Consider the following 22,865-nt stretch of genomic DNA (forward strand, 5'->3'; position numbering starts at 1 on the left):
TCGCTGACCTACATTTGCTCCCGGTCCGGGAATGCCTTGATTTTAAAATTCTCATCCCTCCAAAATTCAAATCCCTCCATGGCCTCGCCCCTCCTTATCTCTGTAACCTCCTCCAGTCCTTCAACCCTCTGAGATCTCTGCTCTCCTCCAAATCTTGCCTCTTGCCCATCCCTGATTTTAATCGCTCTACCATTGGCTGCCGTGCCTTCAGCTGCCTAGGCCCTAAGCTCTGGAATTCCCTCCCTAGACCTCTCCGCCTCTCTACCTCTCTCTCCTTCTTTAAGATGCTCCTTAAAACCTACCTCTTTGACCAAGCATTTGGTTACCTGTCCTAATACCTCCTTATATGGCTCGGTGTAAAATTTTGTTTGATAACACTCCTGTGAAGCGCCTTGGCACATTTTACTATGTTAAAGGCGCTATATAAATGCAAGTTGTTGTTGTTTAATGGCTTACTCCTGTTCCTATGTTAAGCCTCAGCTGGAGTATTGTGTCCCCACTGCACTTTAGGAAGGATGTCAAGGCCTTGGAGATGGCAGAGGAGATTTACTAGAATGGTACCAGGGATGAGGGACTTCCGTTATGTGGAGACTACAGTAGCTGGGATTGTTCTCTGTACAGCAGAGAAGGTTAAGGGGAGATTTAAAAGAGGTGTTGAAAATTATGAGTGGTTTTGATAGCGTAGATAGGGACTGTTTCCATTGGCAGGAGAATCGGTAACTAGAGGACACAGATTTAAGATAATTGGCAAAAGAAACAGGGGGGAGATGAGGAGAATTTTTTTTACCCAGCAAATTGTTATGACCTGGAATGCACAGCCGGAAAGGGTGGTGGAAGCAGATTCAATAGTAATTTTCAAAAGGGAATTGAATATATACTTGAAGGGGGAAAATTTGCAGGGCTTTGGGGAAAGAGCAGGCGAGTGAGACTAATTGGATAGCTCTTTAAAAGAACCCGCATAAGAATGATGGGCTCCTTCTGTGCTGTATGAAACTACAAAGAGGATGAGAAAGATAGCACTTTAAAAATGTTGCCTCCCTCTCAGCATCTGTGGGCTTGCAAACACTCTAGGAAAGTTGCCACAGCAAAATTTCTACTCAGGCAGGCAGCTGTGCCAGAGACAGTACAGACGCTCGGCCTAAAAATTTAAATGACACTGATCCTGGGGTGTTGGACGGAGTTGGGGATTGTCAGCAGGTGGGCAGGCAGAAGTTCTGTTCTACCCCAGATTTCTCCAACCCTAATTTTCTTCAAAAATTCAGGGCCTTAGTTTTTAAAGTTTCTCTAGTCAATGTCGTGAGGCATTACACACAAGACATCAATACCAAGTGTAGTCTTCAGAAGTGTGGTTGAAGGGCAGGGAATAATTGGACCAAAACATGCAGTTTGGAGGACGAGTTCATGGAATGCATTTGAAACAGTTTCCTAGAACAATACGCTGTGGAACCAACCAGGGAACAGGCCATTTTAGATCTTGTGTAATGAAACAGGGTTAATTAGTAATCTCATAGTAAGGATCCTCTGGGGAATGAGTAATCATAATATGATATAATTTCATATTGAGTTCGAGAGTGACGTACTTAAGGCTCAAACTGGAGTCTTAAACTTAAACAAAGGCAATTACATAGGTATGAGAGGCGAGTTGATTGGGATATTAGATTTAAAGATATGACAGTAGATAAACAAGGCGAACATTTAAAGAAATACTTCATAATTCTCAACGAATATACATTCCATGGAGGGATAAAAACCCCACAGAAAAAGTGATCTATCCGTGGCTAACTAAAGAAGTTAAGGACAGTATTAGATTAAAAGAAGAGGTTTTTAATGTTGCCAAGAAGAGTAGTAAGCCTGAGGTTCGGGAGAGTTTTAGAAACCAGCAAAGGATGAACAAAAAATGGATAAAGTGGGAGAAAATTGAATATGAGCGTAAACTAGCAAGAAATGTAAAAACGGATTGTAAGAGCTTCTACAAGTTTGTAAAAGGGAAGAGAGTAACGAAAGTAGACGTGGGTCCTGTAGAAGCTGAGACAGGAGAAATTCTAATGGGGAATAAGGAAATGGCAGAATGTTAAACAAATATTCTGTATCTGTCTTCACAGTAGAAGACACAAAAACATACCAGAAATAGTGGGGAACCAACAGTCTAATGAGAGTGAGGAATGTAAAGTTAATATTAGTAAAGAAAAAGTACTGGAGAAATTAATGGGACTAAAAGTCGACAAATCTCCTGGATCTGATGGCCTATATCCTAAGGTTCTAAAACAGATGGCTGCAGAGACAGTGGATATATTGGTTGTGATCTTCCAAAATTCCCTAGATTCTAGAATGGTCCGAGTGGATTGGAAGGTAGCAAATATAACACACTACTCAAGAAAGGAGGGAGAGAGAAAACAGGGAATTACAGGACAGTTAGCCTGACATCAGTAGTAGGGAAAATGCTGGAATCTATTATTAAGGACATGGTAACGAGGCACTTAGAAAATCATAATATGATTAGGCAGAATCAACATGGTTTTATGAAAGTGAAATTGTGTTTAACAAATCTACTGGAGTTTTTGTTGAGGATGTAACGAGCAAGATAGATAAAAGGGAACCAGTGGATGTAGTATATTTGGATTTTCAAAAGGCATTCGATAAGTTGACACACAAAAAGTTCTTACACAAGATAAGAGCTCATGGGGTTGGGGGTAATATATTAGCATGGAGACAGGATTGGTTAACGGACAGAAAACAGAGAGTAGGAATAAACGGGTCATTTTCAGGTTGGCGGGCTGGAACTAGTGGGATGCCGCAAGGATCCTCAGCTATTTACAATCTATATTAATGACTTAGACGAAGGGACCGAGTGTAATGTATCCAAGTTTGTTGACGATACAAAGTTAGGTGGGAAAGTAAGCTGTGAGGAGGACATAAAGAGTCTGCAAGGGGATATAGACAGGTTAAGTGAGTGGACAAGAAGGTGGCAGATGGAGTGTAATGTGGGGAATTGTGAGATTATTCACTTTGGTCGGAAGAATAGAAAAACGAAATATTTTTTAAATGGTGAGAAACTATTAAATGTTGGTGTTCACAGGGATTTGGGTGTCCTTGTACACGAAACACAGAAAGTTAACACGCAGGTACAGCAAGCAATTAGGAAGGCAAATGGTATGTTGGCCTTTATTGCAAGGGGGTTAGAGTACAAGAGTAAGGAAGTCTTGCTACAATTGTACAGGGCTTTGGTGAGACCACACCTGCAGTACTGTGTACAGTTTTGGTCTCTTTATCTAAGGAAGGATAAACTTGCCTTTAGGATCTTCTCTGCTGCTCAGACCGAGTCGGGAAATGCAAAACAGAGGTGCTACATCACCACCACTGGTGGGTAGTTGTAATTACAGGGTGGTAAGTTTCAATGGGCAGTTTCCATTATAAGTGGGACATAGGGATTTATAATGTGAAATTTGACACAAAGGACATCCAGATGCAAGATTTTTAATATATCAGATTAATATATATTAGTAATTTTTCCCTGGTGCATTCAATTTTCTCACAGCATCAATTTTAGAATTGGCAGAAACACTTCTCTCACAAATGTTTTGGCAGTTGAGTGTGTAGCAAGAGCTATACAAAACGTATTACTGAATTCTTATTTTGAAAATAATTAATTCCTTTACATTTGTATCTATGCTGTGACCCTATTTTTGGGCTACCTTTTTGAGGCAGCTTGGGCTTTGGATTTCTCCATGGCTGGCATTAACAAGATGCAGGATACCATTTCTAAAGGCTGGGCTATGGATATATTTTAATGTGAGCTGAGCTAATAAATAGCAAAGTCTAATTTTTTTTAGAATTTCTTTACCTTCAGTCCGCTTCCATCCAGCTGCAGCAGCTGTTCTCCATCAATGCTTTTGGCAGTAAATTGTGGAATATACTGTTCCATGTTTAGTCCCATAAGCCAGTGAGAGACGTGATGGGTGCTCCAATCCAAAACAGCACGAGTCTTCCATTGATTGTGTTTAGGTGATTGTCCTTCATCAAGGATCTTCCAGAAAATAAAAATAGAGAGATTCACAGCAGTGATTCTGATATTAACAACTACGTTATAATATCATTAAACTTTAGATTACAAGCAGAAACTGAGTTCACTACAACGTCCTGACATTTTCTGTTGTTCTTTCTAAGACGATGTTGTCACCTGGAACTTCTTGCAGTCAGAAGTACATGTGTGGAATTAACCATCATTTACTGAAGTGGGTATTAAGCTGTAGAAAATCTGTAATTTGCCTCTTTGTACTACGGTATAATTTTTTCAAGTCTTTATGCACCCTCAACAATCACCATGGTTAAATGTATGACACTTTTCTGTGCTACAGACTCCGATTTTAACTCTGCCCGCCTTGCAGTTAAAATAAGGGCAGGGACATACCCACTGTGATTCCGCTGCCTTTCCGCCATGTATCAATATTAACCTTTTTGGGCAGGTGAGTAGAATGCCTGCAGGAAGGCAGCGGAGTCCTTCTCTAAATATGCTGACTGAGTCTCGATGATGTCTTGTTTTTTTCAGCCATCACTGTGTGGATAATTAGGATACTGATTTACATCTGCCAATATATCCGCTTCTGACCAACATGAAAGAATCAAGCCTCTAATCAAATGCTTTGACTATTACAAGAACACATTATATTACAAGCTAATTAAAGTTTTAATATTAATTTAAAAACTATTTCAAATATATTAATTTATTTAGATTGCGCATATTAGGATTTCAATAATTCTTCGCAGGAATTTCTTGTTCTGCTAGCAAGACTGGTTGCTCATGATTTTGTTTTTAAAAGTTTTCTTTCGATAAAAAATAGCAGTTCTAGGTCTCTGCAAAATCTTTTACACTCAATCTTTGGTCATATGTACAATTAAATTAAAAACTAATTTGAAAACAACAGTTTTGCCAGATAAGGAGTTGAGCTCAATTCTACTTACATATGCATGGTCCTAAGAGTAAATCCACCTGAGCTATACATTATGTAGAATATCTGACAATATCAGATTACATTTTGATAGGGACACAACACGTAAGATGCTTTGTAAAAGGTTAATGAGATGGCAAAATGAAAATATAACATGCTGGACATGTTTTCAAGCATCTCACCTTATCATCTATCATATCCAGGCTCTGCCAAGATCGCAATAAGAGAAACGAAGGAACAATATTTCAGAACACAAAAAATAATGCAGGAAAATACATTAACAAAAGTCATTAGTTCCCAAATGACTAATGGAGATTACCCCCCAATTTGGAAACTTTTTTTGTTACCAAAAAAACAGATGAAGAACAGTCTGTTACATTGAGTTGTGGGAAAAATGTATATTATTTTTTATAAACTTATTTTGCTGCAACTCAAATCATTTTACTTTCTTACTATAAATAGAATAAATTTGTCTTTTGATAAAAAATAGCAGGGCTAGGTCTCTGCAAAATCTTTTACACTCAATCTTTGGTCATATGTACAATTAAATTAAAAACTAATTTGAAAACAACAGTTTTGCCAGATAAGGAGTTGAGCTCAATTCTATTTACATATGCATGGTCCTAAGAGTAAATCCACCTGAGCTATACATGTTATAACATCTAACTATTTTTTTAAATGGGTCCAGATACTAAATTCATTTAAGAAATTACATAATCTGATGGGAAGATGTTAAGATTGGTATTCTAGAAGGATGAGATCAAATAGGCCATAGAGCCTTCTTCAACCAAACCTATCTTATGATTTTGTGTTTTATTCTGGTCCTCCTATTTCTATTATAAACAGGACTGAGACTGTGCAGGTATAATGCAAGGACAACTGATGTCAGTGCTGGAAATAGGACACTTTTCCATATTTTACACCATCAATCAGTCCCAAGTTAAGCACAGCACAGACCCAATGCAGAGTGAAGTTCCTTATGGAATCCTGAACAATGTGTCTGAACCTCTGAAAAGCACTCCGTCCTGTACCAGTGTGAAATTTTCCATTTTACACTGGTACAATCATCCTCATAAGCTAATTTAGTGCCAATTTGAAACATTTCATAAGCTGTGGAATTGTGACCACTTAAGCAGAATGGCGAAGATGCAAACTCATTTCATGATATTAGCCTGCCTGAAGTCAGAAGTGAAAGTACAATGTTCTAATCCAAGGCATCACTCACTTCCCCTGTCAAAACTAACTTCAATAGGTCAGGTATTTTTATCTAATACTGTATCAGTAATGTGTTAATTTCATAAGTGGGGAGGAAATGCCACAGCATCTGTAATGCATCACACAAGGCTATTTCTAGCCTGACATTAATTTACAATTCCTGCATACAGTGTAAAAGCATGATGGGGATCGATTCAGTTTGCCTCATTAATATTTAATTGCATTGAATGGAATAATTCAAACAGAGCTTTGAGAAAAAGTACTGCATTCTTAAGGGATAAATTTAGCTTTTGGCAGAATGATATTGCAGCATATTGGAATATCTATCATGCAGTGAGTTATCACGGCCACCTCATCAGAGAGTAGACGGTGACAAAGGTAGACGCTTCCTGACAGGAATAGCAAGAAATTCAGACAGACAGTCACACCAGGCTACCCATGCCATCATTAAAAGTACATTATTGGCAGAGAACTGGAAGCAGATCAATCATTCACCCACTCAGCTGGAATAGTGGACGGTACAAGCAGATGCAAGAATAGGGAAAGTGGAGAAAACACCTCTCCAACAAAAGAGGGTGCCTTATTGTCAAAGTTGGTCCCATACAAAGACTGGCAATAAAATAAACCAAAGTACTTCAGTTTTATTTTGCTATTCACAATTTACTTACCTCATCAGAGGAGAGCGCCAACGTGCGGGAGCGCCCTGTAGATTTTGGTTCTGCAACCAATCCACTCAAATCAGCAGAACTTGTGCTACTGGGGCTAAAGTCATCAATGTAGGTGAAATTCTGTAAATCAAAGATTCTGGATGGTAATAAGTTCTTTACTGGATGCAACTTACATTAGATTTAAATGAATACTCAATAACAATAGTATTCATCTTCAAAATGCACTCTCAACTGAAATCAGTGAGAGGTGATGGGAGCCAAGGGAAAACATAAAAATGGGGTATGGGAGCTTCCTCTTTTAATGGAAAATAGGAACACATCTGTTTTTCTTGAATTAATCATCTACTAATGAAATTGTAGGAAAACATGGCTTTGAAACACGAAATGGAATTCATTAGGGGTTAATACAAGAAAAGGTGCATTCTCTCATTTTTTGTTAAAATAGGAAATTTGTCTATATCTTGTTTTAGTGACGAGCCTCAGAAATACAGGGTGTCACTTTGTGGTGAGGCTTTATCATTTTTATCTAAAAATGTTAAAATAATGACTTTCTCTGGTAAAATAAAAAGTTATTCCCATGTATTTGGGTGATAAACAGCCCAGGAACCTGATTCTGGAGTATGCCTTGAAAGTTTTAACAAAAAGCTATTAAAATTTTAAAAAGTGATCTGAATTGTTGTATAAAACCTAAAAGTTGTAAAGGGAGATGTACCTGCCAGTGAGTCTTTATCATGCTTTGTTTCTGTGTATTATGGTGAAAAGCAATAATATACTCTCATTAATATCTTGATATTCATAGATCGTCAATAGCCCTCTGCCCCATTCATGAGGTCCCTGACCTTTCAGCCTCCTCCTCCCCCTCGTCCTCCTGCCGCTTGTTTGTGCTCCCGCCCACTGGCCAGGCTGTCAATCTGGCTGGCTGTCGGGCAGGAGACTGCAGCATGTTATTTATATGAGGCCCTGCCCTTACGATCAGTAGGGCCTCTGCGTCCCCATGCTACATGCTACCACGCTCCCCGCACTCTCCCCACCTCCCCATTAATATTGGAGCCCTTGAGTTTAAAACCATTCCCTATCATTCTCTGGAACTACAACTGTCTAAAGCTATTTTGTTTTATTTGGGGCTGACCATTTGAACATAGGAACAGGAGTAGTCCATTCAGCCCCTCGAGCCCGTACCGCCATTCAATTAGGTCATGGCTGATCTGTACCTCTACTCCAGTTACCTACCGTTACTCCATATCCCTTGATACCCTTGCCTAACAATAATCTATCAATCTCAGTTTTGAAATTTTCAATTGACATAGCATTCACAGTCACAACCTTTTGGGGAGAGAGTTCCAGATTTCTACTACCCTTTGTGTGAAGATTTGCTTTCTGATTTCACTCTAATTTTAAGATTACCCCACCAGAAGAAATAGTTTCACTGTATCTACCCTATTGAATCCTTTCATCATTTTAAACACCTTGATTAGATCACCCTCAATCTTCTAAACTCAAGGGAACACAATCCAAATTTATGCTACCTGTCCTCATAATTTAAGCCTTTGAGCTCCACATTTGGATAAAAACATGGACTCTTTTCACTCAAATATATACTTATTAAATGTATGAGACCAAACAGCTTCAGAAGAATTTGCCAATAGCAAGAAAACAGGAAGGGTCAAGGAGGGATAATAACTGACCTTCCCATTTGTCTCTGCAACGGAAGCACCTACCACCAGGTTGGTGGCCTGGGTGCAGGCGATGTCTAAAGTTCTTCTTAAAGCTGCCATATGATCAGACAGCTCTCTCCAAAAAGAGTTTCTGAGGCACTTCATCCAGCACTTCAACAATCTTGTTCAACTGAGGCAGGTGTGTTCAAGTAACTAACTGGCTGCTCAAATTGAACTGATTCTAACCCATAACCTTGCTGTGGCTACTTAATCATAAGCAATTAAAAATTTGAATGAACTAACAAACCTAAAAAGTACATTTCAAGCAACGACAGCTTTATTGTCTGGAATTTCCTGCATTTTTGCGCAGAGACAAGTGCAATCCAGGCGCAAAGGAAATACAGTAAAGCAAAGCCTGAATGAATCACCGACCATAATAATTGCCCCCGCTCCCAAGTTACACAGCCTTATACGCGTGTTTCCTGCAAATGCGCTTGCTCAGAGGCTCTCTTCAAATTACGACCAGATTTTCAGAAGCAGCAGGAAACAAAGTCATTTATTTTGGTGTTTTATTGCAATTATTTGAGGGATTTTTTTTTTACAATTTATCCTCAGAGACCTGCACTATATTTTCTGCTTCTTTGAATGCATTTTTATGGCATCAAATATAAGTCACAATAAAAATGGAAAGCTTCTCCAATTGCAGGTTTTTAAACACTTATGTGCATGAATGTTAGTTAAATGAGTTGAAACTTTAAATTTCATTCATAAAAAAGGAATATGATGATGTGAGCTTGGTGCTTTCCTTGGGCCCTGATTCTTTACGCTGATTTCCATCCATTTGTACATTCAGGCGTATGCTAGTGAATTTTGCAGGAAATCTAAGAGTAACTGGACAGCAGCGTAATGGGTGCAGATATGGGCGTAATTTCGCGAGCAACTTCCACGTTGCACCCTCATGGAAATTCCAGGCATTCCATTAATGCTGTTTCTGCTTTAACAGTAAGCTAATAGTTTACTGCTTTACATGCTTGGATGACATGCAGCATACCTTGCCTTCAGAAAGCAAAATTTATCATTTAGTGTCTAAGTATTAATCATATGAATTTGAATTTTAAAAAAATTTACCCACTTCACATTGTAGATGCAAATATTCTTATATTGAAAGGCTAGGTGGGAAGAGGAATATGTAGTGCTGAATATAAGTAGAATATATTTTATTATGCACAGGTTTGTAAATTTTAAGGTCAGAGCTGATGTCATCAGGTCTAATACTGTATTGTTCTATTCTATATGAGTAATTATATATTGTGACCCATTTGATTTCTTAAAAGAAACGGATTCAAATATACTTTATAGAGATGTACATCAGAAAATCACTATCGTACCTCTTTAGATTGCTGGGTCTGCACCATTTTTGAATTAGGGTTAAGCAAAGCAATGTGTATGCATACTTAAATGCGAGTTTTTGCTAACTTGAACCCTAACATTTTGCTAACTTGAACCCAAATACCAAAAAAAATTTTTTTAACGTTAGTGAGAAGCTAGGCTCCTGACAGTTCAGTGAGTAGCTGATCCATATAAGTTAGACAGGTCTCAGGTTTAAACTCCAGTCTGTGCTAAATTAGCTAATCTTAGTGGGGACTTTCAGTGGGGCTACTGGAATTTGCCTTCATACCACTGCAGGATGTATTAGCCAAGATTCCCACTCCTGGTTACTCTTCGGTGACCCCTACTTTCAGCAAGTGAAAGTGCACATGTATGGATGTCAGGTGAGCATAGGATTATGCTCCGCTGTGATGCCCCACTGCCATGAACTAGCCTGCCAACAAAGCTCACATGTGAGTAATTGCCACTTGTTCGAGGTACCAGGGGTGACCAACACCCATGAACCATATCAGCAAGGAGAGGGGAGAAAATTAGTGAGAAAAGAAAAAAAAAGATAGTGAAGAGTCAACTGTCCTCTTTGCTTCTTACTAACTTTAAAAACAATTCAATTGCTAGCTTTAAAAAGAAGCCTTAAAATTTGCAGACCTATGCATAATAAGAGGTATCCTGAATTACTTTTAATCAGCACTGCATATATTTCATTTGTTAAAAATGGTCCAACAGACTACCTGGGAACTTTTCAAATTTTTAAATGAAGTTTAAAAAGTTTGCTTTGCACAGGGTACAGTTATACCTCATCTGGTATAAATGTGCCATTGAGATTGCTTTACATCTGTTACCCAAAGCCAAACTGATGGCAGTTTGGGTTGAGTTATATTACATGTTTTGCATTGCTGCAATGCCACAACTGCTTTGCTGCAAAGCAAACTGTGCAGTATGACTGGCCTACAGTTTAGAATCGAAAATGACTTATACTCTATTCAGATCTCATCTGACTTCAGGTGTAGTTCCTCCATGGAAGCATAAGAACATAAAGTCCAGGGCAGGAACAGGCCAGCTGGCCCTTCAAGCCCACTCCATCCAGAGTCCATAATGATTATTTTATCATGGAACCTTACACCGCACCCACCTCCCTGCCACTACTACATGTCGATGCTTATTAAGGGCATGATTTTATCATGGTGGCGGAATGTCAGCGGTGGAGGGGGGGGCATGTGGGAAACCCGGAAAAAAATTTCCTACCTTTTCTCGAGCGATTGTGACCTAATTGATGGTCATTAATTTGGCTTCCAGGTTTGGCATCTCCAAGCTGAGTAGCGGGCATACTGCACACGCGGATGACGTGCTGGCAGCTGGAGTATTTAAAGTGCCATTGCATTAATGGCTTTTGTGGGAGAGAGAAGTCATTGCTGAAAACGGAACAGCAGAGGACCAAGCCGGCGCCAAGGTTCAGTGACTCCTCACTTGAGGTGTTGCTGGCCAGGGTGAGGAGGAGGAGGGAGACGCTGTACCTTGCGGACAGAAGGACGCGCCCTGCCTCTGCCACCAAGAAGGCCTGGCTCGTGGTGGCCGAGGAGGTAACCAGCAGCAGCAACATCTCCTGCAGTTGGGTGCAGTACAGGCAAGTGCTTCAATGACCTAACCAGATCAGGAAAAGTGAATACAGCTACTGATTCACCTGCATTCTATGGTGCACATCACCCCCCTCACATTCTGCCCTACGAAGCCTACTCCATTGCATCAGTCCTCACACCCACTTAAGGCTCATCGTCAACTTACCTTCATTTTCTGTGCACTTTCTCATCTCCCCATTTGTGCACCCACCGCTCCAATCCTGATGCGATGTGATCAATTTGTTGTGTAGTCATCCTCTGATGCGTCTCTCTCATTGTCAGCCCCATCTAAAGCAATGAATCCATCAGGTGCTCACTCACTCACACATCTGTACCGTCTCCCCTTGTACGAGAAGAGAGCGCAGAATGTCAGGGAGAGCATGAGGACTGGAGGGGAGCCTCCACAAATCGTGGCCCTCACAGAGGTGGAGGAGGCGGCCTTGGAGCTTAGTCGGATGGTCGGGTGTCTGGCTGTCGCGAATGCTGAGACTGGCACCCCGCAAACATCTGGTGACAGAACTTTAACATCCATTACACATAACATGAATTGATGTTATTAATGATTGACCTGTTGCACACCTCAGTATGCTCATCGCAACAATGCATCTGCGATTCTTTATATTGCTATACGTTCTCTTACAGGCCCTTCAAGGGGTGAAGAAGTGGTCGAGGACAATTCCTCAGAGGAGCTCCCTGTGAGCGCAGATACTCATACCTTGGTGGGTCCTATTAGTGAGTTAGTTGGGTTGTCGCCTGGTGAGTCACCACACACAAGTGAGCACGAGCAGACACTGGTGGCAGGGGCAGCTGTGGAGAGTCCACGTCGAAGGGCACACTCATCTCCAGGCTCTGCTCAGCTGGACACAGATGATGAACCTCGGGGCCATCCTTGAAAAGGAGAATGATCGAGGGATAGCAGCACATTTGCGAGGTACTAGAAAACGTGCCAAGCACACTCTCCACAACAGCAGAGGATGGAGGAGTGCACCTCCAGCATTAGTGGAACAGGGACACAGGTAAGTGCGTTAATGTCTGCGATGGAGAGAATGGCAGCTTCCATTGAGCTTCAAGCTCGACTCACAAATGAGTCCATTCAGGCCCTGACAACGGCCATGCAGACTCTGGATGCCAACATGTCTGCCGCCTTAAACAGGCAGACAGATACTTTAGCCGTGGCCTTACAACGCGTCACAGATCTGCTCCAAGCTGTTGTCCAGCAAAGAAGTGACGTGGCCATGGCCCAGGAGAGGGATGATGCCGAGAGGGGACAAGGAAATGGGGACGCCATTCAAAGTGCTCCCACGTCTCACCCATTGCTCCCCTCTCAACCAGTACCCGCAATGCTGCCTCCTTTCCAGATGACCGAGTCTGCCCTTGCACAGGTGCAGGTGGAGCAGTCCTTGGCGGGGCCCTCACAGGCTCCAAAACCCAGACGATGTAGGCCGAAAGCATCTAAGCACTCAAGGCATGAACCTGAGCAACCTGCCACTATCTCTGCTGCAGCCACAGGGGATGTACCATGTAGAAGTAGTAGGAAGAGAAAGGCTAAGGTTTTGTAATCATGCTGGGTATGCACAAGGGTGTCTGACAGACAGTTATGTTTTTCATTTATATTTGGTTTTTGTTAAATGCACATTAAATCTTATATTTCTCACCACCACTGCCAGGTCTTCACTTTGCAGATCTCCTTATGAGAATCTATCAAATATGAGTGACTCCCTGGCATCATGAGCAGCCAGGTGAGCCACTGCTCTGCCGATGGGTTGCCCATTGTCCTCTTTCTCAATGTTGATGGCAGATGCAGATGCTTCATGAGCGCATGGGACCTTATCTACCGGTAACCCTCTCGGGATCTTATCCATTGGTAACCCTCTCTGTCGAGTAATATTGTGCAGGATGCAACAGATGACTATTATTCTATACACACTTGCTGGTGCGTACTGAAGGGCTCTCCCAGATCAATCCAGGCACTGGAAGCACATCTTGAGCAGACCTATGGCATGTTCAATGACAGACCTGGTGGTGATGTGACTGTTGTTGTACGGGTGCTTTGCCTCGCTGGTGGGGTTTCTCAAAGGTGTTATGAGCCACGTCAGCAGGGGGTATCCCTTGTCTCCAAGGAGCCAGCCCTTAAATCTGTTTTGTGCATGGAATTGGACCGGGATGTTGGATTCGCGCAGAATGAAGGATTCATGGCAGCTGCCACGGAATTTGGCACACACTTGCAGAAATCTCGTCTGGTGATCGCAAACCAGCTGCGCGTTGATGGAGTGATATCCCCTTCGGTTGATGAACAGTCCTGGCTCGTTTGGAGGTGCTCAGATTGCTACGTGTGTGCAATCAATTGCACCCTGTACCCGTAGGAAGCCAGCCAGAGAGTGGAAACCCCACTGCCCTCTAAGTCTGGCTGATGTCGTCAATGGGACAATTGATGTAGTGGGATGCCCTGACAAACAAGCCATCTGTGACCTGTCGTATACATTTATGTGCAGACTGAGAGACCGCGGCAATGTTACCGGTGGCACCCTGGAAGGATCTGGAGGCGAAGAAATTGAGGGCAGTGGTGACTTTAACTGCCACGTGCAATGCGTTGCCACCAGGCCCATCCGGGAGCAGCTCTGCATGAAGGAACATGCAGAAGTCTGCGATCTCCTGGTGATTCACTCTGAGGCTTCGTAGGCACTGCACCTCAGAGAGGACCAGGAAGCTCAGTCTCTGCCTGTAGACCCTTTCACATGGATAGTGCCTCCTGCGATGTTGGCCCCTTCGTTCTTCCCCTCTCTGCTCTTCTGCAGGTCCTTGTGGCACACCTCTGCCTTGTGCACCTGCAAGTCCCAGAGAACTGCATGCCGTGCCTGCCGCAGATGCTGTTGTGCCTCCTCCTCAGATGTACTACTGAATACAATCATCGCGCAACCCCCCCCATCCTGATGTTGTCAGTTTGAAGGGGTCCAAAATGTAGGTAAATAAGTGAACACAAGAATTCTGAGTGTGAAAAAAGAAATCTGAGTCTAAACACAAAGAACTCCCAGCCAAAGGTTTATCTGAGAGAACTGCTTGCCCTGCTGCAAAAACTCACCTTTTATCCCCATCTGTCAAACACTGATTTAAATGCCCAAATGGCTGCTGGTTGCAATTCGCCTCCGTTTCCATGGCGTGTTTCAGAGGCCATAGGAAACATGTTGAGGCAGAGTTAAAGTATTTTCTCTGCCTCAATACACATAAAATGAAATACTTCAACAACTTTAACTCTCTTAATTACTGCTTTAAATATCGGCCCGCTGGCGGCTTCCTGAAGCATGCGCGCACTCAGATGCGTCTGGGTCGAATGCGGAAGTCGGCAGCTTGGAGTCGGGATTCGTTCCTTCTCCAGAATTCTACGATTTTGATTGCACCTCCCCGCCCCCAACCCACTAGATCTTGGGGGCTAAAATTATGCCCTTAATTTCTTCCTCTAATTTGAGTGTGTGGATGAATCCTCTACTGTGTTCGAACCTATTTTCCATGCCATAATGCATTTTTAGTATAAAGTAGAATATATTGACAATATACCAATTGTTATTATACTATCATCAATTTTAGACTTCTTGGCACTTTCATCCTGGAGGGTCATAAAAGTTTCAACTGCATTTCAACATAGATTTCTGCATGAGCAGAGGTAGAAACTAGCAACAACTTGCATTTGTATAGTGCTCCTTAAAAAAGAATCCCTGACCAGTTAACAGAAGTGAACAACAAGCAGGAGGCAAAAAATGAGACACAATTAAGTTAAGAGGTGGAAACAAAAGAGCAGTTGAAGAAAATAAGTCTTCAGTAGCCTTTTGAAAGTGGGGAAGGAGGCTGTATGACAGATTTTACGAGATAGTTCCATAGGCATGGTGGTTGAAAGAGTATGGTGGAGCGAAGAGGCCAGGGAAATGCAGTAGACCAGTGTCACAGGAGCATGGAGTGCAAACAGGGACATAGGGCTTAAGGAAGTCACTAATGTATGCTAAGGCAAGGCCATGGAGGAATTTGAAGGTGAGGATAAGCGTCGTGGAATTGATTCATGGGGCACAGGATCCAGTGGAGCACGATGGGGACTGGAGTAATGGAAGTGTGGAGCTTTGAGTGGGGAAAAAGCATGCGTAGCAACATTCTGAATAAGTTGCAGTTTGTAGAGGTTGGCTGAAAGAGCACTAGAGTCGTCAAGTCTCGAGGTAAGAACGTCACAGATTTGAGTCTTGGCAGCAGCAGAGAAGAGGTAGAAGTGGAGGCAGAGGCGGGTAACCTTGCAAGGATTGAAGGTAGCTTTCTAGCTGATAGAGTCAAAGGATCAAGCAGCATACTCAGATTCACAGGACTTTGTCTAAAGGTTTCAACTGAAGAAGGTGACGGAGTTAAGGACTGAAGCACGTAATTGTTGATAAGAGCCAAAAAAGGATTGCTTTGACTTCACCACATATCCTAGGCTGACGTTTCAGTGCAGGATGTGGAGATGCTGGTGATGGACTGGGGTGGACAAATGTAAGGAATCTTACAACACCAGGTTATAGTCCAACAGTTTTATTTGAAAATCACAAGCTTTCGGAGCTTACCTCAGACACCTAACGAAGGAGGTAAGCTCCGAAAGCTTGTGATTTTCAAATAAAACCGTTGGACTATAACCTGGTGTTGTAAGATTCCTTACATTTCAGTGCAGGACTGAGAAAGTGCTACGCTATCAGAAGTGCTGACTTTTGGATCAGATATTAAAATCAAGACCCCATCTGCTTGTTCAAGGAGATGTAAATGATTCCGTGGCACTACTCAAAATAGAGCAGGGAGTTCTCCCAGTAAGTTGGCCAATATTTATTCCTCAACCAACAAGACTAAATAAAAGCTATGAGATCATTCATTCATTTGCTGTTTGTGAGTCTTTGCTGTGCACAAATTGGCTGCTGTTTTTGCCTACATAACAACAGTGACTGAACTTCAAAAGTAATCCACTGGCTATAAAGCGCTTCAGGATGTCCTGATGATGTGATAAAGCGCTATAATACAAACGCAAGTTCTTTTTTTCATTTCACCTTCATTCAGAAATTAACATCAGACAGGAAGTATCGAGAACAGACTTAGAATCAAAAGAGGAGATAGAAAGGTAAAGCTGTTTGTTGTCAACATACATACTGAACCTGATTCAGTGCTTCTAAATGATGTCACCAAGGGGGTTAGCGTATAGACAATGAGCAAGTGGGGACAATGGATGGAGCTCTTGGCTACATCAGCAGTGACCATTCAGGGACAGGAGGACGATCCATTGGATGATTTGTAGTATCCTCATTGGGACAGGTATGAATGGAATCATAAGTGAACAGTGCCATGATGGTGCACTGCCAAGGAGGAAAGAATGACCATCAGTGTCAAAGACAGCAGAGAGGATGCCATTAGTGACTTTGACAATAGCAGTGTCTGTGCTGTGGGGAGGGCAGAAACAAGGAGTGACATGAGAAGTGACGTGTTATTGTGAAACAACAGCATCTTCTAGGACTTTGGAGAGAAAGGATAAATTTGAGATAGGGTGGTATTTAGAGACGGTGGAGGGGTTTAAGGTGAGTTTTTTGAGGAGGGTGGTGATGATGGCTGTCTTGAAAAAGGGAGGGATGATGTCAGAGGATAGAAATAGGTTGACCACAAGTAAGGTACTTCTACAAGAAAGGTAACAAGAACGGCAAAGCACACTGGACACCATCATGCATTCTCTAGTTTTTGGCTGAAGAACAGCACTAGTAAATGCCTGGGGAAGAGATTGTATTGTGGACCCAAAAGATGGGTGAGAAAAGATATTAAAATGAGGTCCCCCAGTACAGTTTAATATACAAGGATTGAGACATTACCAATTTAGAGTATAATACATAGAAACAGAAAATAATTCTTTCATTGCTATTGATCGTGGAATTGGGAAAGTAACACTTGAGAATTACAATCATTTTGTTCCCAAAATGAATAACTAGTTATGCGTACTTTCCTAGAATGCACTTTCAGCTTCAAGATAGTGCAATACAAGATTTAAAATATCCAATAATGGTTACAGGCTGTATCATACTGAACTATCTGTTCTCTAATCCAACATCTAAACAGCATGACTACAATTCAGCCACATTCCACGCCAAATTTAAGTGAAAAGTAGAAAAGAAAGGGATTTTGTTCCATCAGAGATCTTTTGTTTCTTATTTTAGATTAAAGATCAGTGGTATCTTGCCAGCTTTGCATCACTTTTTTTGTAGGTTTTGACAATATGAATGCAAAAATGCTTCTACGTTCTTAATAATAATGTAGCACTTTCTCAGTCCTGCATGGAAATGTCAGCCTAGGATATGTGGTGAAGTCAAAGCAATCCTTTTTTGGCTCTCATCAACAATTACGTGCTTCGGTCCTTAATTCCGTCACCTTCTTCAGTTGAAACCTTTAGACGAAGTCCTATGAATCTGAGTATGCATAGTGGTTATGTTACTGGACTAGTAAATCCAGAGGCCTAGACTAATAATCCGGAGTCATGAGTTCAAATCCCACCACGGCAGCTGGGGAATTTAAATTCAATTAATTAAATTCAATTAGTAAAATAAAAGCTGGAATTAAAATACCAATATCAGTAACGGTGGCCATGAAACTACCGGATTGTCATAAGAACCCATTTGGTTCACTAATGCCCTTTAGGGAAGGAAACCTGCACTCCTTACCCGGTCTGGCCTATATGTGACTCCAGACCCATAGCAATGTGGTTGATTCTTAATTGCCCTCTGAAATGGCCTAGCAAGCCACTCAGTTGAAAAATCTCGCAAAAAAAAGTCATAATAAAAATAAAACCGGACGGACCACCCAGCATCGGAGCACGAGGCACCGGACATGACAAAGGCAAACCAAGCCCAGTCGACCCTGAAAAGTCCTCCTCACTAACATCTGGGGACTTGTGCCAAAATTGGGAGAGCTGTCCCACAGACTAGTCAAGCAACAGCTTGACATAGCCATATTCACAGAATCATACCTTTCAGCCAACATCCCAAACTCTTCCATCACCATCCCTGGGTATGTCCTGTCCCACCGACAGGACAGACCGACCAGAGGTGGCGGTACAGTGATATACAGTCAGGAGGGAGTGGCCCTGGGAGTCCTCAACATTGACTCTGGATCCCATGAAATCTCATGGCATCAGGTTAAACATGGGCAAGGAAACCTCCTGCTGAATACCACCTACCACCCTCCCTCAGCTGATGAATCAGTCCTCCACCATGTTGAACACCACTTGGAGGAAGCACTGAGGGCAGCAAGGGCACAGAATGTACTCTGGGTGGGGGACTTCAATGTCCATCACCAAGAGTGGCTCGGTAGCACCACTACTGACTGAGCTGGCCGAGTCCTGAAGGACATAGCTGCTAGACTGGGCCTGTGGCAGGTGGTGAGCGAACCAACATGAGGGAAAAACTTACTTGACCTCGTCCTCACCAATCTACCCGTCGCAAATGCATCTGTCCATGACAGTATTGGTAGGAGTGACCACCGCACAGTCCTCGTGGAGACGAAGTCCCATCTTCGCACTGAGGACACCATCCAACGTGTTGTGTGGCACTACCACTGAGCTAAATGGGATAGATTCAGAACCGATCTAGCAGCTCAAAACTGGGCATCCATGAGGCGCTGTGGGCCATCAACAGCAGCAGAATTGTATTCCAGCACAATCTGTAACCTCATGGCCCGGCATATTCCTCATTCTACCATTACCAGCAAGCCAGGGGATCAACCGTGGTTCAATGAGGAGTATAGAAGAGCATGCCAGGAGCAGCACCAGGCGTACCTAAAAATGAGGTGCCAACCTGGTGAAGCTACAACTCAGGACTACATGCATGCTAAACAGCAGAAGCAACATGCTATAGACAGAGCTAAGCAATTCCACAACCAACGGATCAGATCAAAACTCTGCAGTCCTGCCACATCCAGTCATGAATGGTGGTGGACAATTAAACAACTAACGGGAGGAGGAGGCTCTGCAAACATCCCATCTTCAATGATGGCGGAGTCCAGCACGTGAGTGCAAAAGACAAAGCTGAAGCATTTGCAACCATCTTCAGCCAGAAGTGCCAAGTGGATGATCCATCTCGGCCTCCTCCCGATATCCCCACCATTACAGAAGCCAGTCTTCAGCCAATTCGATTCACTCCACGTGGTATCAAGAAACAGCTGAGTGCACTGGATACAGCAAAGGCTATGGGCCCCGACAACATCCCAGCTGTAGTGCTGAAGACTTGTGCTCCAGAACTAGCTGCGCCTCTAGCCAAGCTGATCCAGTATAGCTACAACACTGGCATCTACCCGACAATGTGCAAAATTGCCCAGGTATGTCCTGTCCACAAAAAGCAGGACAAATACAATCCGGACAGTTACCGCCCCATCAGTCTACTCTCAATCATCAGCAAAGTGATGGAAGGTGTCGTCACAGTGCTATCAAGCGGCACTTACTCACCAACAACCTGCTCACCGATGCTCAGTTTGGGTTCCGCCAGAACCATTCGGCTCCAGACCTCATTACAGCCTTGGTCCAAACATGGAAAAAAGAGCTGAATTTCAGAGGTGAGGTGAGAGTGACTGCCCTTGACATCAAGGCAGCATTTGACCGAGTGTGGCAACAAGGAGCCCTAGTCAAATTGAAGTCAATGGGAATCAGGGGGAAAACTCTCCAGTGGTTGGAGTCATACCTAGCACAAAGGAAGATGGTAGTGGTTGTTGGAGGCCAATCATCTCAGCCCCTGGGCATTGCTGCAGAAGTTCCTTAGGGCAGTGTCCTAGGCCCAACCATCTTCAGCTACTTCATCAATGACCTTCCCTCCATCATAAGGTCAGAAATGGGGATGTTCGCTGATGATTGCACAGTGTTCAGTTCCATTCGCAACCCCTCAAATAATGAAGCAGTTCAAGCCCGCATGCAGCAAGACCTGGACAACATCCAGGTTTGGGCTCATAAGTGGCAAGTAACATTCGTGCCAGACAAGTGCCAGGCAATCACCATCTCCAACAAGAGAGAGTCTAACCACCTTCCCGACATTCAACGGCATTACCATCGCCGAATCCCTTACCATCATCATCTTGGGGGTCACCACTGACCAGAAACTTAACTGGACCAGCCATATAAATACTGTGGCTACAAGCCTTTCCACCATCTACAAGGCACAAGTCAGGAGTGTGATGGAATACTCTCCATTTGCCTGGATGAGTGCAGCTCCAACAACACTCAAGAAGCTCGACACCATCCAGGACAAAGCAGCCCGCTTGATTGGCACCCCATCCACCACCCTAAATATTCACTCCCTTCACCACCGGCGTACAGTGGCTGCAGTGTGTACCATCCACGGGATGCACTGCAGCAACTCGTCAAGGCTTCTTCAACAGCACCTCCCAAACCCGCGACCTCTACCACCTAGAAGGACAAAAGCAGCAGGTACATGAGAGCAACACCACCTGCACGTTTCCCTCCAAGTCACATACCATTCTGACTTGGAAATATATCGCTGTTCCTTCATCGTCGCTGGGTCAAAATCTTGGAACTCCCTTCCTAACAGCACTGTGGGAGAACCTTCACCACACAGACTGCAGCGGTTCAAGAAGGCGGCTCACCACCACCTTCTCAAGGACAATTAGGGATGGGCAATAAATGCCGGCCTCACCAGCGACGCCCACATCCCATGAACGAATAAAACAAAATAAGCTGGTTTGTTTCAGTGAGTACTAATAAGCACACAGTCTAAAAGTTAAATCACGCACTCCATGAAAAACAGACTAGTTCTTCCCACAACAGAAACAAAATACTGAACAGCAAGATCACATAAATATTCTAGCATGATTTCAAAACTGGAAGCAGTTATAATTATTGCTGATGAAAACAGCTATAAAGCCAAAATGTAGTTATCATATTTTCAGTAGCTACATTTTATGCAAATTCAATGCAACTGATTAAAACAGATCAAAGGATATCCCACCACAAGTTTAATTATTAGTAATGATCAGCATAAACAAACAATTCAACACAAACTAAATGTCATACCACATTATAGGAATAATGGAAGAATGATGGCCATGACCAGTGGGTCTGTTAGAAAGAAACAGCAAAGGGATGAAAATGAGTTCAGCCATAAACAATACTACGTGCACTTGCACAACAAAGTTTATTAAAACCACAAGCAATAAAACAAGACCGCACATAACCAATTTAAAGCACTTGGATTGATGTAGGGCGGAGAACATGGTTGCTTCAGAACATGACTCATATAGCATAATCTGATACTGGGTATGATTTTCACCTTGACTAGATATGTAAAATCAGCTATTTTATTTTCTCATTAGCAACAGAGCATAATTTAGTTTATTTTTTTTAAAAAGACCTCTCAAGGCAGCACAGTAGCAAAGCAAGTTTGATAACCAACGCATTGCAAAGTGGCATGATAGGGTATGAGATCATGATTCCCCACACAGTGAGTTCATGGGTTGGTTTTATCTTTATCCAAATTCAACAGCCAAATAACTGAGAAAAAATATCGGATATAGGTCACTCTTTCCTGGAGAAGCGCTGCTTTGTGGACTGGTACTCCCACTTCTCCCAGCCCTTGTAGCAACTCTCTGATATTGTTGCTTAGAGGGAGGTGTAAGTGTGGCAGAAGTGACTTTTTTTTGCTAAGAAATGGAAAATGTAATACTGCTGACTGAAATGCTATGCAAACTGTGTCGCCATATTTATTTTGTATATTTATTACATAATACACAAGAAATATAGTGGAACCTCGATTATCCACATTCACATTACCTGAACTCTCGATTAATTGTCATAAAATTCTTGGGAGCCATGGCTTAGTTTTGCATAAATCAGATAAAGTGTTCTGAATTGATTTTTCAAAGTCTTAGGATTGCTGATCCTTTAAGAAAAGTTGAATGTACATCCTTGCAGCTCTGATATTAGCTCAAGTCAAGAGACCTGTGGTAGTCAAGGCTTCAGCTCCAGAAGACCAGCAGGAGTCAGGCTGCCAGCATTTGTTTTCCAGAATATCCAATTCTTAAAATGGAAAAATACTGATCTTATTTGCACATGCTGGGAACTTGATTCTATAATCTAAATAGACCAATAAGAAGCTTTAGAACTCAGCACCAAACTAAGTATTGGAGGCCTCACATTTATCCCCTGATTCTACTATCCATCGGGGGAGAGGATGAGTACCTTCTATTATGGTGAATAAGTGAGGTTCCATTGTATGAATGTTCATTTCAGGAAATTATTTGAAATAACATTTCATAACAAAATGCATTTTATCTTAATACTTTTTTTTCTCAATACTATTCAACTGCTTTTTCCTTTGATTATCAGAAAATAACTATTATAGA

At 42.4% G+C, this 22,865-nt stretch overlaps 1 protein-coding gene across 8 annotated transcripts in view; it reads right to left on the reverse strand.

Annotated features, from left to right (window-relative positions):
* The window catches only part of ppp1r9a (protein phosphatase 1, regulatory subunit 9A), a 371,465-nt gene that overhangs the window by 10,439 nt on the left and 338,161 nt on the right, over positions 1 to 22,865 (reverse strand). For 7 of the 8 annotated variants that reach the window (XM_068004352.1, XM_068004343.1, XM_068004329.1 and 4 more), the window contains 3 exons: positions 21,538 to 21,582; positions 6,830 to 6,949; positions 3,842 to 4,024 (listed from right to left, as the gene is read on the reverse strand). In XM_068004352.1, coding sequence (XP_067860453.1) covers positions 3,842 to 4,024; positions 6,830 to 6,949; positions 21,538 to 21,582 — 348 coding nt within the window. The remainder of the gene's footprint in view (positions 1 to 3,841; positions 4,025 to 6,829; positions 6,950 to 21,537; positions 21,583 to 22,865) is intronic. The other variant, XM_068004336.1, reaches the window with a different exon arrangement.

The sequence above is a fragment of the Heptranchias perlo genome, chromosome 2, assembly GCF_035084215.1.
Source record: "Heptranchias perlo isolate sHepPer1 chromosome 2, sHepPer1.hap1, whole genome shotgun sequence".
NCBI classification, from domain to species: domain Eukaryota; kingdom Metazoa; phylum Chordata; class Chondrichthyes; order Hexanchiformes; family Hexanchidae; genus Heptranchias; species Heptranchias perlo.